The sequence below is a fragment of the Styela clava genome, chromosome 6 (genome assembly GCF_964204865.1).
Source record: "Styela clava chromosome 6, kaStyClav1.hap1.2, whole genome shotgun sequence".
In the NCBI taxonomy this organism is placed as follows: domain Eukaryota; kingdom Metazoa; phylum Chordata; class Ascidiacea; order Stolidobranchia; family Styelidae; genus Styela; species Styela clava.
In genome coordinates, this window is record NC_135255.1 from 19,140,461 (window position 1) to 19,167,444 (window position 26,984).

At 35.5% G+C, this 26,984-nt stretch overlaps 1 protein-coding gene across 3 annotated transcripts in view; it reads right to left on the bottom strand.

Annotated features, from left to right (window-relative positions):
* The window catches only part of LOC120332048 (nesprin-1-like), a 72,111-nt gene extending 46,147 nt beyond the window's left edge, over positions 1 to 25,964 (bottom strand). For 2 of the 3 annotated variants that reach the window (XR_013476641.1, XM_078113561.1), the window contains exons 1-8: positions 25,835 to 25,964; positions 25,132 to 25,222; positions 20,590 to 20,651; positions 19,518 to 19,613; positions 18,675 to 18,758; positions 16,523 to 16,615; positions 14,923 to 14,949; positions 11,632 to 11,813 (exon numbers count right to left, since the gene is read on the bottom strand). Coding sequence is in view for 1 of the 3 variants with exons in the window: in XM_078113561.1 (XP_077969687.1) it covers positions 11,632 to 11,813; positions 14,923 to 14,949; positions 16,523 to 16,615; positions 18,675 to 18,758; positions 19,518 to 19,613; positions 20,590 to 20,651; positions 25,132 to 25,222; positions 25,835 to 25,864 (665 nt within the window). In the remaining 2 variants the exon portion in view is untranslated. The remainder of the gene's footprint in view (positions 1 to 11,631; positions 11,814 to 14,922; positions 14,950 to 16,522; positions 16,616 to 18,674; positions 18,759 to 19,517; positions 19,614 to 20,589; positions 20,652 to 25,131; positions 25,223 to 25,834) is intronic. The other variant, XR_013476642.1, reaches the window with a different exon arrangement.
* Between the last annotated feature and the right edge of the window lie 1,020 nt (positions 25,965 to 26,984).

A 26,984-nucleotide genomic window follows, 5' to 3' on the forward strand; every position in this document is an offset into this window, starting at 1 on the left:
ATTGTGAATTGTATTTTCAACCACTTAAAAAGTCAACATACCTTTCATATTCATGGGCGTAGCAAAGCATGAAAAGGGGCGTGCAAATATAAAACAATAAATGCTGCCACCACAAATGTTAGAGTATCACATTTCAGTAGATATTAAAGCGAAGTTGATACTCAATGGCAATGGCTGTCCGAGCCTGCCAAGTGCCACCACAATTCCAAAGGCTTGCCCTAATCTCTCTATGGGAGACTGTAAATATATGTGTTAGTTTGATGTTCTTAATGTCTATGTATGGCACTTGGCACAAGTTGACAGCCCCTTTTGTTATTACTCATCGATCTTAAGATCGGTAAGTATGTCGATAGGTATTTGTCTGTATGTCTGTTAGATGAACGCGATATCTCCCGAAGGAGAGGTTGAATCTGCTCCAAATTTTGCATGTGCATTCATCACATCTCGGACCAGAAGCTTATTGATTTTGGATGAATTTTTTCGTATAATTAGCGAGTTATCAATTAATTAGAGATGGGACACGCGGTGTCACTATAGAGTCATGAATGGAAACTGCAGTTTCGATCGATAAGTCTTCGGTCTCTGACCGATATTCTCGTTTGTAGGTTACTAATGTTCAAATCATACGCCCGACACGTCATCCAGGGTAGAATACAGTAGAATACTAATGAATGAAACCCACCGCAGGAAAAGACTATTTCTCGAGTCATATCACATTAACAAAGAGAAGAACTCCATGAATGGATACCTTGTTCCCGCCTGTATATAAGTCATTGTTTAGAATTAGATAATCTCCATATGTGTTTGAACTTGCGCTAATTCACATGGATCTATATCATATTTTACGATTTTATGAAGAAGCCTCACAATCACTAAGCAAAGTATGAGTAAATAAAATTGACGGTAGCCTATATATGAAGCTCGACATAAAATTGGTAGCCCTTATAAGTAAGTAGTGGAAGTTTTTGAATCAAACAATTTTTTTTGGTAATCAATTTTTTATTATTACTTTATTACTTATTAATTCACACATTATAAACTGTACAAAAGCGTTAGGCATTTGGCACAGTATTGACAGTACTGTAGTATTTGGACTTTTGACCAAATAAAAATTATTTTGAACAGACTTTTTATTGGGCCTTTTTATAGGCAAATTGGGATTTTTTTCCATATAAATTTTCCATGCAGCTTGCCGGAGTTTTTATTCGGCTCTTCTCGCTGGCAATAATTATATATCATCCAAATTTAACTCAGAGAAACTGTAGTGTAACAGTTTCATTTTTAATTCATTTAAAGCTATTGAAGAATATATACTTTGCAATATTGTTATTATACGTTAATGTTAAGTTCTTTTCAATTCACGGTATTCTAATACTATTAATTTCAAAAATTATGTGGCTCTCACATATTTCTGACATTTTGCCCACCCCTGATTAGAGCTCGACCGATATATCGGCCAACCGATATATCGGGCCGATATTGCGTGTTTGCCGATATATCATATCGGCCCAACCGGCCGATATATCTGGCCGATATATATCAGTGTTAGTCGCTTTTCCACGTTCTAATAAATGAGTATTTTTCCCCCCGGGAAATATCTGCGGCCGAGCGTTTTCTTTTTTTCGCTTCTCTCATTTTCTTTCAGTGAACAGAGTTCTCTTCCATATTTCTCTCTCTTTTATCTCTTCGTGCGGCGCAAAATCCTCGCCTTCGAATATCTTGCGTCCCCACTAGGCTTGCACGTAATCGACAAAAAACAATTCTGTAATTACGGCAAAATTGATTACGTAATGACCCCGTAATTGCGATATTTTTTCACACATTTAAACCTATCATAAAAACCATTTGAATCCACTTCTTTTCCGAACGGGACATCGTAATTGGTTTTCATATTACCGACAGTACTACACGCCGGCGACAGATGTTAAAGACAAATACCAAGGAGTGAATTCAAATTAAATTTATTCTGATTTTTATCTTTTGTGTTGGCTGTGATTTTCCTTTATCAACTTCGCAAATTAACCGTCCCAATTTTATGCGATCGATTTTATCATTACCGACACTGGTATACGGATATTTATGAAACGATAGTTGCCTTTTTTAAAATCGACTTTCACATTGAATAAAAATTTCGGGTTTCTAAGTTATTAATCAACGACAAGCGTATTCTCTCGTTTGATTATATCTGCGCTTGCCTCGCGACGAAGACTTGTTATTGCTCCGTTTTTACATTATCCGACTTTGCTACCTAGTTAGCATTTTATAATAATTATTGATGCTGAATTATTGACGATATTGCGATTACCAAGCTTCATTTTATATCAAATCATTTCGCGGCCTAAATGTTATACCGTTATTTGCGATAAATTTAGATCAAGTATTAATTATTTAGCCGGCGATAAATTCTTACCCGTAACTCGTTGTAAATTAATGCTAATAAATTCTATTTTGTTTTTTAATGCGCTGTTATTTGTATTAATAAAAGTGATTGAGTCGGAAAAGAAAGTAGCCTAGCCTTCTCTTCTTTTGAGCGCTGATAGCGGCGGTAAAATTCGTTTCATGTCTGTTTCACGGAGAAAAAGAAAAATACGCTTTCCGGAATTACAATCAACTATCACACATTCTTATTTATCATCATCAGCGCCGAATAGAAAAGATACCAAATCTGGAAGACAAAAAACGGACTGTCGGTGTTAATTGCGTTACGGTGATAACGCTTATTATAATATCGTTTTAACCGTGAAACCAAACGCTCAAACGGGGTGGCAACGCGTCATGCCGGCTCAAAACGGCTGCGAATACCGGAACTCTAACTTCTTCTACTTGTTAAACTTTAATTTTTTACAATCGACGGAATTGACTGCTTGGAAGGAGCACGTTTCAAACGCGAAAGCGCTCGACCAATAATTACGGCTTTACGTAATTTGTAACTTCCCTTCCGTAACTCGAAAAAAATCCGTAAATCCTGACTGAAACTGAATGTTTCTTTCTATTTGTATTTACTGCGGGTTCAGGTTGAAGATATCGGTATGTCGATATCGGTTATCGGTCACTAGTTGGCCGATATATCGGTATCGGTGCCAAAAAGTGATATCGGTCGAGCTCTACCCCTGATCTATATAATATAAGACCACACTTAACAACACTTAACAAGAAACATCTAGAATGGCTTGATTTGAATTATATCAGTGTCTAACATATTATGCTATCTCGAGTAATGCATAGCGTGGGCTTGTGGAGATAAATCAATGACTGAACGGCCGATTATCTCTTCACATACCTTTGTGGGAAGCGTGTTATGACAGGTGAAATGAGGCGTGTACAGCGTTCATAAAACAAACCATAACTTTTGACACCACAAACGCTAGATGATTACGTTTGAATGGGTATATATATATCGGCTACGGAAAGTTCCGCTCGAGTGCAGATAACAATATACCTAATATACCCATGGGCGTAGCAATTCATGAAATGGGGGCATGCGAATAACTTTTGACACCACAAATGCTAGATTAGTATGTTTGAATTGGTATATATATCAATATGATATCTGATACAGATGGCTGTCCGAGCCTATCGAGCATCACTATAAAATTAAAGGCAAATCCTTGCCGCCATTGAAATTGCCACTAAATATCGTACAATGAAAAATCCACGCTCGCGCGGGATTAGTGCAAATGAGATAGTCGGTCCACGAAGGACCAAAGAGCACTGCGGTCTCTACTAAGACCCTTGCCACCATCGAAGTTGTCACTATTATACGATAAAAATATCGCTGCAGAGATATCGGCAAATGTAATGGGCCCACTATGATGCTTGGTGCATATTGACAGCCTTTTTTCCATTAGCATTTTTGGAACAATCAGATAAACATGTAAATCCCAACCTTATATACTGGTAGTAAAGACAAAGGTAGAATTTAGGCCTTTTTATCCCAATAAAAAAACTTATAGAAAATACCTAAAAAAAGATTTTAGACATCCCCGATAGGGCAATGGTTAACCAAGAGAGAATTCCCCCATAACTAAGGAACTGTTGTTCTTAGGGAGCAATTTTGCTTTGTATTTGATGTAATATTAATAATATACCGTAATTCATTTCTTCATTATTATTATAATTCATATTAATGCACATATAATAAACTAATAAAACTGTACAAAAGCAGAAGTGTTGTTTGGGTACTCCCGTAGTATGTGTACCAGGTTGGGGTTAGGCCATAATTTTATTCCGATTTTCCTTATTTTATTTCTATTACGAGTTTGAGGAATGTCTGTGTTAGTCAAGTGAATATCTCCCTACCAATAGGTTTCAGTCCTTTTACACAACTTGATGTACAATGGGTGAACAAAATTAGTTAGCTCTATACCAGGGGTCACCAAACTTTTTTGACCATGGGCCGGGTATGACTCAAATTGTGTTGAAACGGGCCGGATGAATATTTTTGTCAATGCAATACAATAAATTCACAAATGTTGGGAATATCGCAGAATATAGAACGAGAACATCCTAGGAAAAAAATTAACAAGATTTCTATATCTAGACAATTATCCTGAGATTAGCTGTTATCAAAACGTTGCTGTCATGAATTAGAAATGTTACAAAATCCTCGGCAAAAAATGTACGCATCACGTCTGCTCGTAAATATATACTACTACGGTCTGCTAAGTACCGTTATGCCGAGTTGAAATACCTCTCATAAAAACGACTATCTGCTGTAGCTTGGAATTCTATAAAATTTTGACATAATTTAGATAAAATAAACAACTATTATCTGGTATTTGATTTTTCTCATTAGCGCATAAATTTCCCAACATTCGACGCTTTTAAAAATTACGCTCCAGTTATACGTAGTGCAAATTAATGATATTGTCTATGGACACCAATAAAATGTATGTGGACGTGTGTATTTCTTTCCTAACTTGATACAATTTTTATGAAGTTCGTACAATCAGCACATCGTTAATTATTACCCACAATGAACCACTGTCAAACTATCATGCACAACTCCAGCGTTTATTTGCGACGATCTTTCGGCATTCCGTTGCCAGAATAAAAGTCTGAAATAGTCTCAATATACCATAGATGTGACGCACATCGAAAGATTAGTGATTGATATGTGTTATTTTTCCATATTTAGTTCAGTTCTTATCAAAAAAGTAATACAATCATTATGGAAAAAATTGGCCTGTCGGGCGGTACTAAAATTCCGATATCTCCGTTATTTCTTGACCGTTTATTATAAACTTGGTATTGTTTTCTATTTTTACTCAGATCTTTCCACTGGAGCAGTTTTTATTTAAATCGGATGGACTTCAATTTTTTTGTGATATACCTACATGAATATCTGCATTAAAGCAGTACAAAAGTTAGTGTGGCTTTTGAAATTGGAGCAGTACGCGAGGGATTACAGTACTGCACAAAATGCACATTCGACGTTTATTTTAGCACAAAAAACAAACAGTTTCGTCGAAAGCACGCGCCACGAGTGTACAAGTGTTTCGCAGAAAACGTTACGTACTGGTAGCCTTCAAAATCACAAAAACGAAGTTTTGTTTACAACCACGACTGAAAATCTGTCAGGGTGACAAAAGTGTCTGAGCGGACGCGGAAAGGCCTATTATTACGTCACTTTTTTGCATCTTGCCGATTGGCCAATGTTACGAAATAAACAAAGACGACGATGCTCGTGAAAATCTCCCTTGGAAAAAAATTTAGCCATTTTTGTGTGTTACTGCGGACCGGATAAAATGACGCCACGGGCCGGATAAAATGACGTCGCGGGCCGGATCCGGCCTGCGGGCCGTAGTTTGGTGACCCCTGCTCTATACTAACCGCTAGTCGGTTACGGCTTCTTCCACCATCAAATGCATGCTTCCAAAAACAAATAACTCGCTAATCCCACACCCGACATGGAATGGTAACCAGATGAGAGGCAGTGGTTCCCCATATGGTTAAACTGTCTTGTCGGCTTTCTTCTCCCCCGGGATAAATATGTAATCTCCATATTGGTACACATACTTTTGGAGTGCCGCTGCTTATGCATAACACTGGATGGGAATCCATTGAAGATTAGAAAAAAAAAAATTTTTATGCATGAATTTCTGTGACAGACATGACACCATTAATAATATAGTCAATATTTTATATAAATATTATTTCAAAACATATAGCGAATAGTGACCTATTTGATTTTAGTTATCCCTGATAAAACAAGGAGGTCATGACCTCAGTAGTCATAGCAATTAGCAACACCTGAATAACATGAAAGAGTGGCACATGCTAGGTCAGCAGTGGCCAACCCGCGGCTCGCGAACGGCATGCGACTATTGAACTGGTTTCGTGCGGATCTTTTTGCCTTGGTTATTTTACCGAAAAAATAAGTTGCAATCTACAATTTACGATTAAACATAATATGATTCCTCGTGCATTCTTCTTTTACGTCAAAGATATAGGCCTTCATTAACTTTACCATGCATTTGTTGATTATTACATCACAATTAGATTCATTGTTGTGAGACGCGCTGTCGTAACAATTAAATTAACAAAGCAAGACATTTTAAATATGCCCGTATCGATCACGAATTAATCACTTTGCACAACAGAAAAATATATATTCGTTGTTATATTATTCGTTGTAAAAGTCGGCTCTTTTAACAGGTGGAGTAATCGCGCGGTTTTTCTAATTTACTGGTAAACTTTATATGTATATTCATTGTATGAAATTAAGTTGTACTTTGCAGAATTTTCTAACGGTGATAACGAGTTGGCAAGATTGCAAAAATACGTATTGAAATTAAATACATCAGGCAGTTTATCTCGTACATTTAGGCCACAGATCGCCGTGGACCAAATAGTGATGTTTTTATTTTGACGTAAGAAGAAGCAACCGCGAGTTACGTTGGACACATTAAACTAATATATAAAGATATTTTAGAATCTCGTAGTTGTCATGGATTGAATAATTTACGTGACAGGATGATCATTATACGCTGAAAAGACGTCTCTTTTAACGAGCCGGAATCGCCGTGGATGTTACAGGCGGCAATGGGGATTCCCGATTTTGAAAATCCTGGCTGCGCGCCTGGCAGTGGTGGTCATCTATCCTCTAACTTACTACTAATTTCAGACTTAACAATATGCTAAACATAATAACCACAAACTATCAATTACTTTGTACACATATACTGTTGGTTTGTGGCTTTACTCTGATATTTCTATTGAAGCTTATTTCCTATTTTACTGGGTTTTAATAAACTAAAACAAAAATGTGTTATTTTCGATTATAGAATGTATTCGGAATTCCAGATTCGAAAACATTATTTTAGAATGTATTCGGAATTGTTTAGTATTCGGAAATGGGGAAATGGCCATCCCTGATCATGACCAACCAGCTGTGAAAATGAAGTTGTCATTTGCTCTGTACTTAAGAGCGCATTCATGTTGGTATGTCTTGGGGATTACTTCGATAATGTTTGTGTACATATTTACTACAATACGTTTATATTGAGTTAACACCGAGATCCAATCTTGTAATAAAGTGCATGTATTTTATTTATTTATCATTTAAATTGCATATTGGTTTTGCATATGACTAAAATAAATATCTTAATCAAACTGCTATATTAACTATATTATGACATAGGATACATTGTTGTATCCACCCTTGGATGTACAGGACTTGGTAATAATAACAACTCATATAGGATATAAAAATTGTTCATATCTAATGAAAATCCCAGTAGCGACCATCTAGATCAGAGGTTGGCAAGGTTTTTGTACCAAGGGCCATGTAAGTGTGACGTAAAAAGTTACATTTTATGAACAATATTTACAGTGTTAAAAAGTAAATGCAGAAAACAATAAGCCTCGTGCTGCAGGTCCTGTCAGATCTAGATAATGTAAATTTGTACTATACTGGTGATTTAGTTGTTAAATTAGTATATCACTATACTGAGTAATGCATCGTGTGCACTGGTGTAGATAAATCATTGACTCAATGACTCAACATTCCTTTCATACCTTTGTTGGAGGTGTGTTATGACAGGTGAAATGAGGCGTGCACAGCATCACTTTTGACACCACAAACGCTAGATTATTATATGTGAATAGGTATATATATAAATTTGATATTTGATACCAACGGCTGTCCGGGCCGTCAAGCACCACCATTGGAACAAAGGTAATCCTTACTGCCATTGAAATTGCCACAAAAAAATTATAAAATACAAAACCCGGAAAAAAAATACAATATAGAAAACCCAAAAAAAGTTACTACTACTACTACCTTGCTTGCATTGAAAAAATTAAAAATGGCAATTGAAATGGTACACAAGCTCAGGGTGCTTGGCACATAAAGACAGCCCCCTTTCATAAATCTGTTTGTTTCAAATTGGCTCGGTACTCCCATAGTATTTGTAATAGGTTAGGATTATGCCATAATTTTATTCATATTTTCTTTTTTTTAGTTCTATTACGAGTTCGGGGACTGTCTGTGTTAGCCAAGAGGATACACCCCCTGCCCATAGATTTCAGTTCCTTTACACAACTTGATGTAAAGCAGGCGAACAAAATTAGTTACTTCCATATTGGTACACATACTTCTGGAGCGCCATTGGTTCTACTCCCACAACTTAGCAACCATAATTCACTCAAAAGTGAAGGAGACTCGCCATCTTTGGACAAAGTTTCAGAAAGCAGAATTCATATTCGGTTCTAGGCACAGAATTGGCCGCCCTTCTAAAGTCAAGTCTAGAGTAGTATTTAGACTTTTTCATCCAAATAAAAAACTCCTGGGAAAAATCTCATTTGGAATGATATTGGTCATCCTTGACGGACTGAGGCAAGAATATTAAAACTTAACTATTCACCAAATTCATTTTTATAAAATTACAATAAAGTCGTTAGTTCTTAGGTTCGCAATTTTAAAAACACTGAAAATGGAAATAGTCATCCTTGATGGGACAGAGGGGTTACGACCTGATAACAAAACTTTATAAATATAATCTTAACAATGGATAAAATTGATTTATGTTAGTGATTAGCTCAAATTGCTATACTAACTGATGCAGTGTGCACTGGCATAGCCACCCATGGATGTATATAATCTCAGTAATTATAGCTACTTGTATGAAATATGAAAAATGACTATTAAAGATATTAATAGCAAACATCTAGATTATGTAAATTTGCACTATATTGGTGGTTTAGTGGTTTCTTCGGAGTAATTCAAAGCATGCACTGGTGCAGATAAATCATTGACTGAATGACTAATCATTCTTTTCATACCTTTGTTGGAGGTGTGTTATGACAGGTGAAATGAGGTGTGTACAGCGTCATTAAAACAAATAATAACTTCTGACACCACAAACGCTAGATTATTATGTTTGAATAGATATATATATGAATATGATACCTGATACAAATGGCTGTCCGAGCCTGTCAAGCACCACTATTAGAACAAAGACAGACCTTGATGCCATTGAAAACGCCACCAAAAAAATAACAAAATACAAAACCCCAGAAAAAAAAATACAAAATGGAAAATGGTACAAAAAAATTACAAAATTCGTAAAAAATCCAAACAATCAGAAACAGAAAACCCTTCAAAAAAAAAAAATGAAAATGGCAAAATGAAATGGTACACAAACCCAGTGGGTAACCACTATGGTGCTTGGCGCATAAAGACAGCCCTCTTTCACAATAAGGCTGGTGCTATATATATATATTTATCAATTCAAAAATCTAAATGGTGGGGGGAACTTAGACAACTGTTACGATTTTCTTTCTACTCACAAAATTTTTTTAGATATGAAAATCCAGTGGTCTAATGACTATGGGATCACAATTCACAAGCAAGGGCCATCATACCATTTGTCATAACTACACTAATTTAAAGTTAGCCAACAGTGATTTGTTCAATTTTTTGATCATAATGTATTTATGCCTTCAGTTTGTATAAACTAACTGATGAAAACTCGTTAGAAAACTGTTATTTTTATTGAAGAGCGGAGGACATCAAGTATCAGGAGTATTTATAAGTTTGAAAACCATGAACCACCGGAGTAAACATTCACAATCCCATTCCGCACACAACATATATTACAATGACAAACGAACCAAATTGTTCACATCTCAACCATTCAAGCTTTCAACCATTTTTAAGTTCGCGACCCCATCCAATATATTAAAATTTTCGTGACCCCTGTTCACGTTTAAAATGCTAAACAGTGCAATGTATTCTCTCGAAATCGTGAGATTTATGTTAAACACTAGTTTTAATAATTGTGTATTGAATCAGAAGTCTAAAAAGTGCAATAGATATTGTACTTTGTGTGAAAATGTTGTACTCTTTGCGACCCCTAAAATCTGTTGTGCGCCCCTGCAGGGTCGCGACCCCAAGTTTGGGAAGCTTTGGTTTACATTACACTGAATTATACATTACACCAACCTCAATTCCTCTTTTAATTCCAGCGGGCTACAAAGTTTGCACAAAGGAAGGAATAAGATATTTTTAACGTTTATCTTTACAACTAACATCTTGCCTTTTTTCTATATCCATTTCATAGGAATTTATATTATATCTATTCTTCAGTTGGGCGGTGGCCGGGAGCGTAGCTAGGAATTCTCAAAGGAGTGAAGGGTTGAAATTTTAAATTGTCAAGTCAAACCGTAACATCAAGCGGTCCGGCCGGAAACGAGGGTTTTCAAGCATCTTGGAGGTCTAAAAAGCTTTTCAAACTAAGTAAAATTGCCATTAATGACGAAGAAAAATCCATTTTTTACATTTCAAATGAGGGGTATGGCCAGCAACCCAACCCACTAGGTGCCGCCCTATATGGTGGCCGATTTCAATGATCGCCAATCCTATCGCTTTCTGCCAATCTAAACCGAAATCAGCTATTTGTATTTTATTTACTATTCAATATATTTTGTATTTGATAAATTACAAACTATCTCGCTTTAATTTCCTTGGTTATTATTGCATAATAATTGACAAAACCTGCCGTATCATAGGCATAGATATTGAATTGAGCTCAGGTATAGGCTTTGCAACGTAAAGGGATTAGAATTACTTAGATTAAAATAAAGTGAAAATTTGTTTTACGGTGCAGCCCGCACACCATTCAATATTGGAACCTCTCCGCGGGCCGCACAATTTTTCCTTGTGGGCTGCATTTGGCCCATGGACAGGTTGCACAACCATGATATAAATCATTTGAATACCTCCTCTATAGAAGAGGGCGAGAAGCGGAAACATAAAAATGCTAGGATAGGATATGATAGGATTGACATATTTATCAAGGGGGGAGAGGAAAGCCGATAAGACGGCTTATCCATATGGCGAACCACGGCCTCTCGTCCGGTTACCATTCCAAGTCTGGTATGGGATTAGTTATATTGTTTGTTTTCGGAAGCACGGACTTGGTGGTGAAGGAAGCCATAACCGACCAGCGGTTACGTGAACCACCCAACGACGGCGGGGAGTCCAGCAATCCTCTCGCACATAACCGTCCCTGCATGGGATTCGAACCTGTGAACTCACGCAGAGTAATTAGAGGTGCGGTGGCGAGCGTATTCCTAACGCTTAGCCCGTTGAGCCACACCGCCGCGCCAAAGAAAAAATTCACAAACCTTGCAGTTTTCTTCTTCACCCACTGCAATAGAGCCTTCTTTGCGGCTCCCTTCCATTTCGATCTTGCTCCAGCTTTCTTTTTCTTGGGCGGTCCTCCCCCATCTGTAGCAAAACTATCGATACTGGACGTACTTGTTGACAGATCACTTGCGAAAGCGAGATTGTTCGTGAGCTCTTCAATCTGGTTGTAAAAATTGTACAAATCAATGGATGAAAATTAATGTAAAATGAGAATACACATTTTCATAAGAATTTTGTAACAAGCAAAGCCATGTGGATTTATTAAGAAAAGAGCAACACATCTCTAAGCAAGATCACACGCACACACTGTTATGCCAAGAGCTGCTCAAGCAATACAGAATAATATTGGTGCAATATGCACCAATTAATAATGCAGATATGGGCGAGACTTGCTCGGGAGATAGAGCGATGCAGCTAATTAAAGAATTATATCTGAAAAGACGAGTGTGATTAATTGGTTGGACTTTACTATGTTGATGTTGCCCAGGTTCAAACCCCATGTACTCCGCCTACACACTGGGTGCTACGAAATCAATTAGACAATGCCGAACTAAAAATATTCTAAAAATGGAAATGGTAACACTTTATGTATTCAGAGGGTGCTTGTCAAGAGCCAGAGTGAAGAAGTAAAACTCATAAAAATATACACATATATACAATATGAATGATTCAATGGGCCAAAAGCTGGATTTGTGAGTGATGACAAAGATCATTTAGATACAACAGTGGCTGAGTTTGTTTATATAAACACTATCAATATGTAGTAACAACTTCTATGTGGTGCTACATGTCCAGAGCTGGATTTAGAAATACCATATAGAAAAACAGTGGTAGGGTTCAAATAACCATTATGTTAGCTTATCTTCAACCCATGTTAGGCCATATCTGACATATCAAATGAGTTGTTCCAGACCAGGGGCAACATTTTTTGTCGGTATAACCAACTTCAGAAATTTAGCTGGGCCACACAAAAAACTACCGTATATACTCGCCTATAGGTCGCAACTTTTTTCCTTACATTTTGAAAAAAAATATAGGTGCGACCTATCTGCTCGACATCGGGGTGCATGCGCTCGTGCACGCACATATTAATGTGAGACAGTTTTATGAGCGCACACGCGACCCTCAGCGTTGCACAAGTCAGGCACTAGTAATTACTGCTCATGCAAACAAACCACCTTGTCTTCTGCCTCGTGTAAATCAAACGGCTATTTCTCTTGTTTTCTCGTCGCGACGATCCCAATATGAGAGAGAACGACGACGTTAGTAAGTTCTTTATCGTCGGCGCCGATGCCATTTCGGGTGATTTCATGTATATTTGGCAAGCTCTATGAGGTGATCGAGATGTCGTAGCGCTTGCGTACATGCACTTATTATCGCTCATAGTTGTCATTAACATATTCAGATTATATTAAGCCCTACAAAAAAAATAAAAATGGGAAGTTATCTATGCAAAAAAGCTAGGGAAAGGGGAAAATCCCTAGATTTTCAGTGCAACTTATGTGCAAGTCAACTCTAAATTAAACATTTTTAACACAAAACTAATAGTGCGACCTATACGGTGGCACGACCTATAGGCGAGTATATACAGTATCTTTTCTATGCACACGATTTATTAAAAAATTAGAGACAACCAGAGCGCCGCGGGAAAGGCAAGAGGAGAGAATGCGGCTATCACTTACCCTTCTGGTAATAAAAACATCGGGCAAACGGCAATAGATTTGACGCTGCGTCAAGAGCAAAAATCATTATTTGTTTTTACCCATGTGAGCGCCTTTTAGAACACAATCTGACAGATTAGGATTATTATATGCTCAATGGTATGTTGACAAGGGACACACTAAATGGCTTGGAGGGCTGGGTTGTGGCCTGCGGGCGCCTGATGCACATCCCTGTCTTGGGATGTGCTGATTTTAAGACATAACTTTAAACAAATTTGAAAAACATAAAAAATTATGTTATTAGGTTGTCGCATTCAATAAAATGCAAAGAGATTCAGACAGAAATTCAAATTTAGAATTTATTTATTCAATTTACAGTTGTACCAACTTTTAAAGGATTCTGGTCAAATAAATGTCACAGCAAATTTGAAAGCCATACAGAATTATGGTGTCACATTGCATGTCAGTAAATACTGATTAGAACAAGATTTTTAAATATGTTATCATATAGTCAACTTTTTTGCTCAAATGAAAATTTAAAAATGAACAGAATGATATGCCCCAAATACAAATTGGTTCAAGATTTGAGCAGAAATTAAACCAATAATGCCCAGCCTTTTAATTAGCCGGCAAATAAATGAATTTTCAATTGTACAGTTATCGTACAGCAATCGTATAAAATATATTGCATGTTAAAATAATTATGTACATAAAATTAGAAGTGAAAATCATGCATGTGATGTGACATGAAATATTTGACAGATGTGGCACATAAAAATTACCATATACTATGTGATAAATGGTATGTGATGTGTAATGAAATACTTGGCTGGCGTGTATATACCCATGAAAAGTGAAACAATACATTTATTAATAATTATGACATATACAAATTTAAGGATGCATATGTGTAAAATTCATGTGAGGTGTAAGACCATAAGTAAAAAACACATAAAAATTTCTAGATCTTTATGTGAAATAACTTACGTAGGACTGTATGTGGCGTGTAAAAATACTTGCGTGATAAATACAATAAACTAATCGTGTCAACTGTGCTACTCCAGCACTATTAAGATTGTTTCATGACCAGGAATAAATGAAGCACAACTGGTCGGAATATTCTAATCATAATCGTCAAGTACCAGTGCTGCTATTTCACGCCTCTTTAGTCAGGATATAATTTTTCATACTTATCCAAGAGAGAGAGGAAAGACCTTATAGCAATGAGTTGCAGCAAGAAATAGCAATAATTACTAATTTTGATTAATTGATTAAAATGTTTTTTTAGACATTGCTGTAGAAAATCCTTTCTAGGATAAGATTTTCAATATATCCTGAGAAAGAGCGAAGACGATAAGACGGCTTAATCTCATGGCGCATAATGGCCTCTCGGACAGTTATCAATTAATAATGCATGATATGAAAGTGTAATCCTCACGCTTAGCACAATGCGAAACTCGCCGCACGTGTGTTTACCTTTCCTAATTTTACATTGCAATGCCTAACCATTACTACATAAATTAAAGTGAAAAATGAATTAGTGAATGACTCTTGATTGCTAAATGACTGTTGCCAGATTTAATCATGTTAAGTTGTGAAATGACTTACCGGAAATATCGGTAACAAACGATGAATCTTGGAAATGGAAAGTGTTAAAATTTGACAAAATAATGCAAGTATTAAACCTAGATTTGAAAGACTGGCTTTTACAAAATCCCTCAAACCTATGGTGAAACGTCTAATTATAAATTCCAGAAAGCTTATAGATAAGTGGCTCTCAAACTGTGGGGCGCACAATGGGGGCTTGGACAAGAAGGGCGCTCCCGAAGTATGCGAACCAAGATGGCGGACATCGAAACGTAACATGGGTAACAGGTTGGGGTTAGGCGATAATTTTTTTCCAATTTTCCTTATTTTAGTCCTATTATCAGTTCGAAGACTAGCCAAGATCCTCCCGTAGTATTTATACCTAAAATTATGGCCTAACCCTAACCTAGTACACATATTACATACCGATGTCCGCCATCTTGGTTCGCATACTTCGGGAGCCCCCATCCATGTATTTTTAACATGTTTTTTTAATAAAACATACTTCCACCTTACTATCTGTTATTTGCAGCTTAGTGTTAGTTAGTGATTTTTGAGCTGGGACGCGAGACTCAACAAATTCTAAAAAGGGGGGACGGCTCAAAAAGTTTAAGAACCACTTTTATAGACCATGGGGAGAAATAAAGCAAGTATTACACCAAGATTTGAAAGACAAATTATACAAAATCTTTCAAACCAATGTCTAATAATAATAATAATTAGCAAAAAGTGAGAAAAAACTTCAATTCAGAATTCTCAAACGAGTAGTAAATTTAGCTGGGAAATTCCAGGCTTCAAAATAGTGCGAAATCAAATAAAATTATAATCGGTTAGAGCCATAAGTGGAGATTCACACACTTCAATAATGGGCTTGTTGAAATTCAGGAAAAAAAACTTTTGAACAGCCATGCGTTTGGCTAATCTCTCATCTTACATATTTCATGGAAAAAACCTCATTCATCCTGATGAAAAATTCATATAGAAGATTCAAGACTCCAAAAAATTTGAAATCAAATTTAATTATAGCCTATAAGGGCTATATATGTGGAAATATGCTTTCTCAAAGCATTTTTTGCATTGTCATCTCAAGTCAAATATCGAGTTTGAATTCGATGGCACCTCATACAGAGTGTTAAAAAAAACTCCTAAAAGTTCCTTGCATATCAATGGTCACTTTACAAAGTCATTTTCAGAGTAAGCATGACGTATATTAATTCATAAGCAATCCTTTTGCGCAATCACACATTTTCGTAGTTCCGTAGTGTGTGTACCAGGTTAGGGTTAGGCCATAATTTTATTCAGATTTTCCTTATTTTAGTTCTATTAAAAGAGTTCGGGGACTGTCTGTGTTAGCCAAGTGAATATACCCCCTCCCCTAAAAGTAGGCAAACAAAATTAGTTACCTCCATATTGGTACACACACTTCTGGAGTGTCCATTTTTCTAACATATGCCATTTTAAATGCTTATGTTATTTTTTACAAAAATACTAACAGCTCCTTATGCAGTCTATCAATGACCTTATTAGGAGTAAAAAGTGGCTTCTGAAAATAATTGTTATCAAGGCACAAAAATCAAACATTTTCACACAAAAAATAAAAAACTGTCAGCACTGAGCCTACCTGGAAACACAATATAATTTTCCAAAGCAATCCTAGAATGATGGAACGATTGCCGTCTACGACATCTGTTGGGTTTATGTTGACAAGTTTTATCTGAAAATAATGTGAAGAAAATTAGAATGAAGAATAGATGAAAGCATCTTGGATTTGGGGGATGCGATGTCTGCTGAGTTTATATTGAAATTTTTCATCTGGAATTAGAGTAAAGAAGATTAGAAATGAAAATTAGAAATTTGGAAAGAATGAATCGATAAAAATACAAATAGCTGCATTGTTGTTACTGAGAAGCTACCCCGGCCCAGATAGTCATGAATTCACAACTCCATCCTGACATCTAGTGTACTATTTAGCAAGGCATTATTTACTGTATTTGAATTTTGATGACAAAAATTATGGACTAGGTTTAGGGAATATGTACAATAGACACCCAACTTTTGAAGAATTATTGGATAAAACATTCTCCAGATATCTAGCTGCATCGTTGTTATTGGGAGATTGACTCAACTAAAAACCCAATCCTGATATCTAGTGTACTATTTAGCAGAGGTATTTACTGTATTTGGATAGATCGGCATTGTTGTTATTGAGAGATTGTCCGAACTGAAAAGCCAATACCTCAATGACTCTATCCTGACATCTAGTGTACTATTTAGAAAGGTATTTACCGTATTTGGATTGAGGTGGCAAAAATTATAAATCAGATTCTGGGAATATGTATAATAAACTCCAACTTCCGACTCCTGATAAAACATTCCCCAGATATTTTGCTGCATTGTTGTTAATGAGCGCCTCAAGCCCTCAACTGAGTAGTCAAGAATTCACAACTCCATTCTGACACCTAGTGTACTCTTCAGCAAGACATTCGGCCAAAATCAGGGATCAAAATTGGAGAATATTTACGATAGGCTCGACTTTTGACTCAAGATAATAAAAACTTCTACAAAAAAAAAAGACCCTGACTACTGACTTGAAAAGGATGAATCGATAAAAACACTTCGCAGAATTGTTGTTATTGAGAGATTACCTTAACTGAGAAGTCAAGAATTCGCAACTCTATCCTGACACCTAGTGTTAGCAAAGTATTCATCTAGAGTGGCCAAAATCAGCACAGTGAATTCTGATTCAGATTAAAAAAATGACCCAGACTACTGACTTGAAAAGGATGAATCGATAAAAACACTTTGCAGAATTGTTGTTATTGAGAGACTACCTTAACTGAGAAGTCAAGAATTCGCAACTCTATCCTGACACCTAGTGTTAGCAAGGTATTCATCTAGGGTGGCCAAAATCAGCACAGTGAATTCTGATTCAGATTAAAAAAATGACCCAGACTTGAAAATAAAGTTAACTCGACTACTGACTCCCAGAGATGTGAAAACACAGTTACATCATCTAATCACAAAAAGGTGAAAGCCGATAAAAGATCGCTTAACCATGTGGCAAACCATGACCTCTTGTACGGCTACCAGTCCTTGCCAGGTATGAGGTATATCAGTTACTTGTTTTCAGATGAATGGACTTGATGATAAAGGGAGCCCTAACAGACCAGCGGTCGCATGAACCACACTACGGCAGTGCGGAGTCCAGCAATCTCGTGATATATAATAATTCCTACAGCAAGGGTCGGCAACCTAAGCCCTGCGGACTAATATAATCCGGCCCGCGCGCTGAATTATAGCAACAAAACATACGTTTTGAAGATTATATTCTTCAGACTAAATTATATTATAACCTAACAATTATATAATTCACAACTACTCATGTAATGAGCATATAATTTAATTATAATCAGACAAATGGCAAAAAAACGCAGAAAAGTTGATGCTAAGTGCAAAAAGTTCAATGGCACTGAAAATATTCAAATGGAATTTTAAGAGCTGCCTTGAGGGAATAAATCTATATTCTATTCGAGAGATGTATAACTGCTTGTTTTTTTATAATAAAAAGTATCATCTGTTCGGTTTTCAACTTCTAAAATATGTGCGGCCTGCCAATGATTTGCAACCCTTAATTTTGGCCCGCGCGCGACAAAAGGTTGCCGACCCCTGCCCTACAGGATTAAAACCTGCAGGCCTTCATTTGAAATTCAATTCGGATATAATTTATGGGACATTCCTAGTGACTGCTATACTAAGTCTTTATTGTGACAAACCTTTTTATTTTCAAGAAATGCTAACGCTGTCTGTATATTTGTAAGATGACCGAAACGTTGTGATCTGCGACTCGTTTCTGTAACCTGAAATCAAGAAGTAATATATTGTTATGAATCAAAAAAAAATATTCAATTGTTCTGAAATATAGGTAACTAACAGGGGTTGGTTTGAAATGAAACATCAGCCTATTTTAGTTTGATATTTTGAGCATTTGACTTGACAATGTTGGCATTACTGGTTGATCTCCATGCCAGGGTGGGAAGGCAATGCTAAATTGAAAAAGATTCCAGCCCTTTCCAAAATAGGTGATTGCTATGAATCAGCGGGTGCATACCCAAAGCATGGAGTTGGCTCATTCATCTAATTTATATCTGCAGCTAGGGTAAATCAATATATTATAGCCCATGGTAAGTCATTGGTCTCTTTTCACTTTTAGTCAAAAGTTCTAACCATTGATTTAAGAAAACTGAAAAATTTAGGAAAATTTTGCTTAAAATTAATGTTAATTATATGTATAATGGGAAAATACAATTTTTACAAGCTCGCCTTAATTATAAATTTTGTTTGAAACCGAAGTTTTGAAACATTTTGTGTTGCATATAATCAATAATTGGGAAAGTCTTTGAAAGAAATGTTGATGTAGCCTATGGCTAACAGAATGAATTATTCATGAGCTCAACAGTTTTGGCACAAGAAAAATGCACATAGTACAAATCCTTTTCTCTATAATATGTTGGAATATAGAACACATAGGCCTACATATTTTAATTGAAAAAGCCCTTGTTCATCGTAAATTGTGAGAATGTCACATAAAATTTCCACCAAATATAAAGTAATTTTACCAATCTTTCTCCGGACAATATCTGCAGCAATGCAATGAGTTTCGTTCCGTCACGTATATCTTCATAAAGATCATTCACTTCTAGAGGAGGCCTCCACTGTAATAAAAAAATGAAATTGTTACTGCTTACATCACAAAGGCTTGGTGGTTGGCTCTTCATGCTAAGGTTAGGGATACACATTTGACGTTTGTTTGATAACCCTGAGTTTGCTTGTTCAAATCTTATGAAGGGTTCGGATTATGCATGAATACACTGATTTTCAAGGTTGGGTTGAAACAAATATCGTTTCGAATACTAGATTCTTTCTTTAAAAACAAATCTTGTCAAATATGAATAGAAAAATCACTAAAGTGACGGAAAAATCTTTTTTCATCATAGAGATGCATCATTGCACAATTCACATACAGACCAAGCTTGGGTTCATGCAGCAATGCCACTTTGATAACGAACCCGTTCCCAAACATGATTTTCTAAAATGCAATAAGCAGGGCAAGGTTTCAATGGCCAAGTGCTTGAACTGGATCAAGGATTGGGGATTTGAAAACCATTTTGCTACTTCATGACCGCATACCTATACAGAGGCGAAAGAAATTTTTGTATTTGTAAAGTAAAAGTGAAGTTGTAATCCAAGAATGAAAAATGTTTCACAACCAGAAAAAAGTTTGGAGCCCTAGATTGAAATAATGCATGTGTCAAAAATAAAACGAGAATATCATTCAGAGACCGAAGACTTATCGATCGAAAGTTAGGGGATCCCCCAAAACAGCGCTCTTATTCCATAGTGACACCTTGTGTCCCATCACTAATTAATTAATAACTCGCTAATTATACAACATAATTCGCCCAAAATCAATAGGCTTTTGGTCCGAGATATGATGAATGCACACAGACACAGACAGACAGACAAATACCTATCAACATACTTACTGATTAAAATCGATAAGTAATAAGTGTCCCTAGAATGAAGTAAATATTTATACTCCCCAAAATATCAAAGGAGGTTATCAGGAAATGAAAAAATTCTACCATCCCAATGATAAAATGGTGTTTTATCTGATGCAATTTAAGTTACCTTGCATAAATGTGAATTCATCCATCTTGTGAATGTTCTTTTCTGTACAGTTTGGTGCTGATCTGAAAAAGGATGCAAAGTTAATACAAATTTTCATTACTCTATCTACATTTACTGCTGATATAAGAAAAATCAAAAAAATTTGTTTGTTAACATTTGATCAGCACTTTCCAACCAGAATTTTTATAATCACGTTTAGGTACTCCTGAAGTATGTGAACCAGGATTACGGGCATCGGAACGTAGTATGTGTACCAGGCTAGGATTAGGCCATAATTTCAGGTACAAATACTACGAGAGTCATTTGGCTAGTCCACGAACTCATAACTCGAACTCCACTAATCCTAGCTTGGTACACATGCTACGTTCGGGTGTCAGCCATCTTGGTTCACATACTTCGGGAGTACTTACGTTTATTCACACATTATAAGCTATTCAAACAGCAAAATAGCCAAAGTGCAAGTTTTGAATATCACAAGCTAATTACCCTTTATAGATTGAAAAACAAAATAATACAGATATTTTATGTATAGTGACGTAACAAAGGATTGCTTTGTGTGATAAGAATTGGTTATTTATACATACAGATACTTGAAATCATTTTTTTCCTTACTAAGGGAGATGAAACAATAAAAATAAGTATTTGTGTTGAATTACTTGAAATCCCTAAAATTCGTTTTTGAATTTGAAATATCTGTATCCAAATTATTTTGAAATTTTTTTTTTAAATGAGGATAAGTTGTAGTTACCAGACCAACTGAGTGAGCTTTACCACTATTATTACAGAACAAAAAAGTTAAGAACAAAACAAACAGGAGCTTATTGTGAGTCATCAATGAGCATTGTGTCAAGTAAACACTCAACCATTGTTAAGAAATTTCTATTATTCCATCATAAAACTCCTTAAAACAACAAAAGTAGTTGACAAATTCGCAGAATACTTATCAGTGATTTAACATTGGCCAGAGATAACTTGAAGAAAAAATATCCGATTTACATTCGACCCAAATTTGATAATTATTAAAAAAATTCAAGATTTTTCAGACGCTATGAGAAAGCATTATGGCTGTGCCATGTCTGATATAAGATAAAACATAGATATTTTACATATTTCAATATTGCATTATCTATGGGAAATGATTGGCCCGGTGATAATTTTATAAAGAAATCTGCTGTACTATACAAAGTCTGCCTTATATCCATCTTTTGTCTAAATCTTACGAAAACAAAAACCTAACTAAACACCGACGCTTCACTACTGGTAACGAAAACAAATTATCCTTTATATTTCTACAGTAACGCTAAGTCTTTTGTTGATAATTTTTCTCGGGATTATTGTCCGCCTAAATGAAACCTATAGATGTTTTGTTATGGCTTGTATTTGATATTTATTTTGGACGCAAAGTTCTCCAACAGATCATTTTGATAAATTGTTGTTGATTATGTTTTAAACAAAAATTGTTTTTATTACAAATTACTTATTAAAGACATGCTAGTAACTTGCTATAGAGTGAAACATTTCAAAATATTAAAAATCTAAAATATCAATCAGAATATTTTTAGGAATAAATGCTCTAGAGAAGAAACTGCTAATTGATGTTTTGCTGAATTGTCGTCGAACAAAAATTGCTATTCATTTCAACTAGTGCTCCAAATTTCCAATAGTTATAAATAAAGAAAGTCGCTAGTCATTTGATACAGAGTGAAACATTTTGAGCTTATAAAACCTGAAATTTTCATGATTATTTCCCAGAAATGAATGCCCAAGAAAAAAAACTACATATCGATGTTTTGTATTGATCAATATTTTTCATTTTTTTCGTATAGAAGTTGGTAGGGTCATTTTTTAAAAAAAATGGACGATGAACAAATCAATTTTAAATTTTCAGGCCTAGTGTCTTTATAGAGATATATCCTCCAATGGCTCAGTTAGTAGAACGTTGTCCTGTAATGGTAAAATGCTGATATCCATGGATCGCCGGTCTGAATCCGACTCGATCAAAATTTTATAATAGAAAAAATTTTGATTTTGAAAATAAAAGATTCGACTTTTATCCTCTCACTCTTGATCTCTGTATTTCATATTACATTGCAATATTCTTAATTGAAAGAAATTAAAACATGAGCGAAGTTTTTGTTTGATGGAGTGATGTTTGGTACCATTTATCACAATTTCGATATAAAATATTAGCATTTAGAATATTCGAAATTGAAATTGATTGAAAATTGAATTTTAAAATACCAAACTATTACAAAATAGTTATCCATGATCTCAAGACATCGTACAGTTCCCACAAAGCAAACTCAATCACGCATATCTGACTGTTTACGCTAGTCAAGGCTCTATTTACAAACGTTGATATCCAGACGCTAATAAATCAATGAAAAATGCCACCATGTTACAACTTGTGTACAAGACGCCATAAAATTTTAAATTTACAAGCCAGTACTGATGACAAGTTTGTTGAACATAAGTGGCACTCAGTATGTGCAAATAAAAGCGATAATTCTGACGTTTGTTTTAGAAATCGGAATTTAAATTAATCTCAATAATATATCCATCCTTAATTTGATATGTTTGTAACCATACACAGCCAAGTGAATTTAAAATTTGAATTGTTTTGAAATTTATTATATTTAATATTTTAAATTCGTCACTTTGGGAATGATCCAAAATACAATATATCCTCGCATATTATCTGACTTCCTAATAATGGCCCTAAAATGGTGGATTTATAAAAATTCGCATAAAGTCGACCCAATGAAATATCGTACACTTTTATTGTAAAAACTTAGCATGGTTCGAGTTGTAGCTGTTGGAATTAAGTTAACATAATGTAATTTCATTGGAGTGCAATCATAGATATGCGCGAATAAGCTGATCCCTTAGTTTAGCAATTTTTTTTTTTTTGAGTTTTAAACTCTGCTCAATATGCGAGGATATACAGGGGAAATAGTCTTTTGTGAAATTGAAGTCTTACAATAAAACCAAAAATGCCACAATTTCAATTCTGAAAACTATAAAAAATGGAACGCCAATCGAAGCAATTTTGGACGGCCTAAGTGTTAAAGCATTAAAATTAACTGTGTGGGCATCGCAGATTATACATATATCAGGTTCAAATGTCATGCCCCCACCTCACCCAGGGTATAATAAATTGGGTAAGAAATCCTGAAGAAGAAAGATTAGATATCAGTGTAAACTTGTACAAGGTCTTGTTCAGAGCAAACGCCATAAATGTGTGTGGTATAAAAAATCACTGCTCATTATAATTGTCCTGCAAATCTAAAACAAAATCATTCTCAATTCTTTGTGTTATTTTTTGGACACGACCCAATTTAGTAAATATTTGAATATATTATTCTTCAACGTATCATCACATCAACGCATATTGTAGAATAACTTGCTAGCTTTCATAGGACGAAAGGTGTCAATGAGCAAGGTAAAAAAAATATTTGTCATGTAAATCTAAAACAGTGTCATTCTCAATTCTTTGTGGTATTTTATGCACATGACTGCATGTTTGAATATATAAGGTTTCCATAAAATCCAAAATTTTTCAAAAATTGCAAAAGGAATTTATAGATACCATAATATATTTTTTTGGCCCTCACAGATGTATTAAATGAAGTAAAAATACTTGAACAATGACTGATATTTTAAAAAACAACAAACCTGGTCAAGATATATTGAGAAATGACTTCATAACAAATATGAAATTGTTAAGGGACTTTATGGACACTCTGTATTATTCTGGAACGCATCATTAATTTAATTCTGATTCTCATGTCCAATAAAAAAACACTTAACATATTCCAACCACTCATAATATGCTTTTGGTATTTCAAATGCTCAATCAACAGGCATTTAATTAATTCCTATATAAGATTTAAAATCAAGTGCAATTAAATACCGAATCTAGAAAAGGCTGAACGTGGATAATTCACTATTCTGATTTATTAATATTTTCAAAAATATTTAGTCGACTTTTACAAATCAATCAAAGTCAAATAATCGATCGGATCAACTGTAGAATCTCCACCCAACTAAGACCATCTAACCCTAACCGCACCAAAATAATTAGTCCAGGTCAAATGAAGGATAAACTGGTATTATCGGCTCAGATGGGTTAGGGGAGGGGTATTTATCAGTTGGGAAACAGGAGCAACTGAAGAATGTCTACCCCAACTAAGACCAACTGAAGAATCTCCTCCCCAGGCGGGTCTGGGGGGGGGGAGATTCTTTAGTTGATCCATTCGACCTTTGACTTTTTTACTCTTGTATTGTATTAGTGATATGCGACATTGAATAAAAATTTTGAAATCAAGCAAAAAAAACGTTTTGGTTCAGTTAGTTCAAGTAAATGTATAAATGGGAAATAATAAATAACTGGAAAATATTAGTAATGCTAAAGCATAAACAAAGCAAAAATTATCACCAAAACAGACAAAATCTCTCCTTGGTTGGAAATGTGGGCTTAGAAATAACCTCTTTTTTATGTGCCTGCTTTGAGCTATGATCTTATTAAATAGAAAAACCAACCTTGCAGTGCTTGAACTGCTCTATGAATCTCATATCCGCTTATTCCAAGTCTTTGTGAAGGTTGACGACGCCTTGGAGCTCGAAGATCAGCCTGAAAAAGGTTTAAAATAAATTACTCAAAGGATGTTTTAACAAATGTTGATTCTTGATAGCTCTCTCTTTACAGATAAAAAGCAATTAGGTTTTCAAAATTCGAGATAGCTTCTGTCGACTGTATCTTTGTTGTATTTCTGGCAACTAGCATTTTCCCAGAGGGCTGAGAATGTTCTGTGATATCATCAGTCTGATGACTGATCATAATCAACCAGCTGTGAACGTAAAGTAGCCATGTGCTTTCTGTACTTGACAGCTCATTCCTGTTGGCGGGTCATGAAAGTTACTTTGGTTATGTTTATGGACATTTACTGATTATACGTTTACACTGAGTTAACAGCTTCAGTTACCAATCTTATTTAAACCAGATTTTACAGGCACTCCTAGCATCTCCTAATGTACAAAATAGAGTCCAATTATACGAGATTTCGAACTATATATAACGCCATGCTTAGCCAGCACATAATTAGCATAAAGCTAATATATTAATGGTGAAAACACCAAAGAAAACATGATTTATTATATCCAAAGCAAAGAATAGTTATATTGGAATTGAAAACATTAAAGAAAGGATCCTATACATATTTGTGAGTTACAGAAGAAGGCTTACATCGTCCCCATTTGTTGTCCCTGATGCCATATTTATGATGTCACAATACTGTTTGACTGAAGTCTTTGTAGAACTGCATTTGACTCAAACATATAATACTGATAGAAAATAAAGTAGAAATATAATTTCTGCAAAAAAGAAACACAATCTGTTTGTCTCTGAAATGAGGTTTATTATTTAAATCAATAGGGTTGTTCGTCGGCCGTCATGTGACCAAAATTGTATTGTTTACTCTCAAATGCTAAAGTTAATTTTATTTATTCGATAAATTAGATCAGTTTTAACCGAGGAACTCAATGGTGATGTTTTTTAGTTTAGTTCATTTCGCAATGCCGGTTTGCCCATGTCAGTAACATTGGTTGATTTTTTTCACCATGTACCGGTAATAAGAGATAGATAGTTTATTTTCAAAACTCCTTATAACACTCAAATTATAAATGGAGAATTCTGGAGATCGAGCAAATCCTTTAAAAAAGTTTAAAACATGAGAAATATCAGCACACACGAAAAAAAATTAATAAAAACACTAAGCAAGTTCAGAACGAAACTTGGGCCAGAAATAAACAAGAAACAGAAAAAGATAAGCGAATGTATTAAACTTTCGAGCTTTACTCTTAGAGCACTCAAGATAATACAGTAATCATGACTATTTGATCCTGTACAGTGTATCTGTAATCTGTATACAGGTGTAGACGTAATTTAAATGTCTTGAAAGGATGGAAAGATTATATATTGTAAACAAACTACATTTCCAGATTTCATGGATAGGATAGGATTTACATATTTATCCCGGGGGAGAGGAAAGCCGATAAGACGGCTTATCCATATGGCGAACCACGGCCTCTCGTCCGGTTACCATTCCAAGTCGGGTATGGGATTAGATTTACTGTATTGTTTGTTTTCGGAAGCATGGACTCGGTGGTGGAGGAAGCCGTAACCGACCAGCGTTACGTGAACCACCCAACGACGGCGAGGAGTCCAGCAATCCTCTCGCACATAACCATCCCTGCATGGGATTCGAACCTGCGAACCCACGCAGAGTAGTTAGAGGTGCGGTGGCAAGCATATTCCTAACGCTTAGCCCGTTGAGCCACACCGCCGCGGCCCGCGGGTGAATGAAGATGCCAATACCCTGACACCAGGACACCGG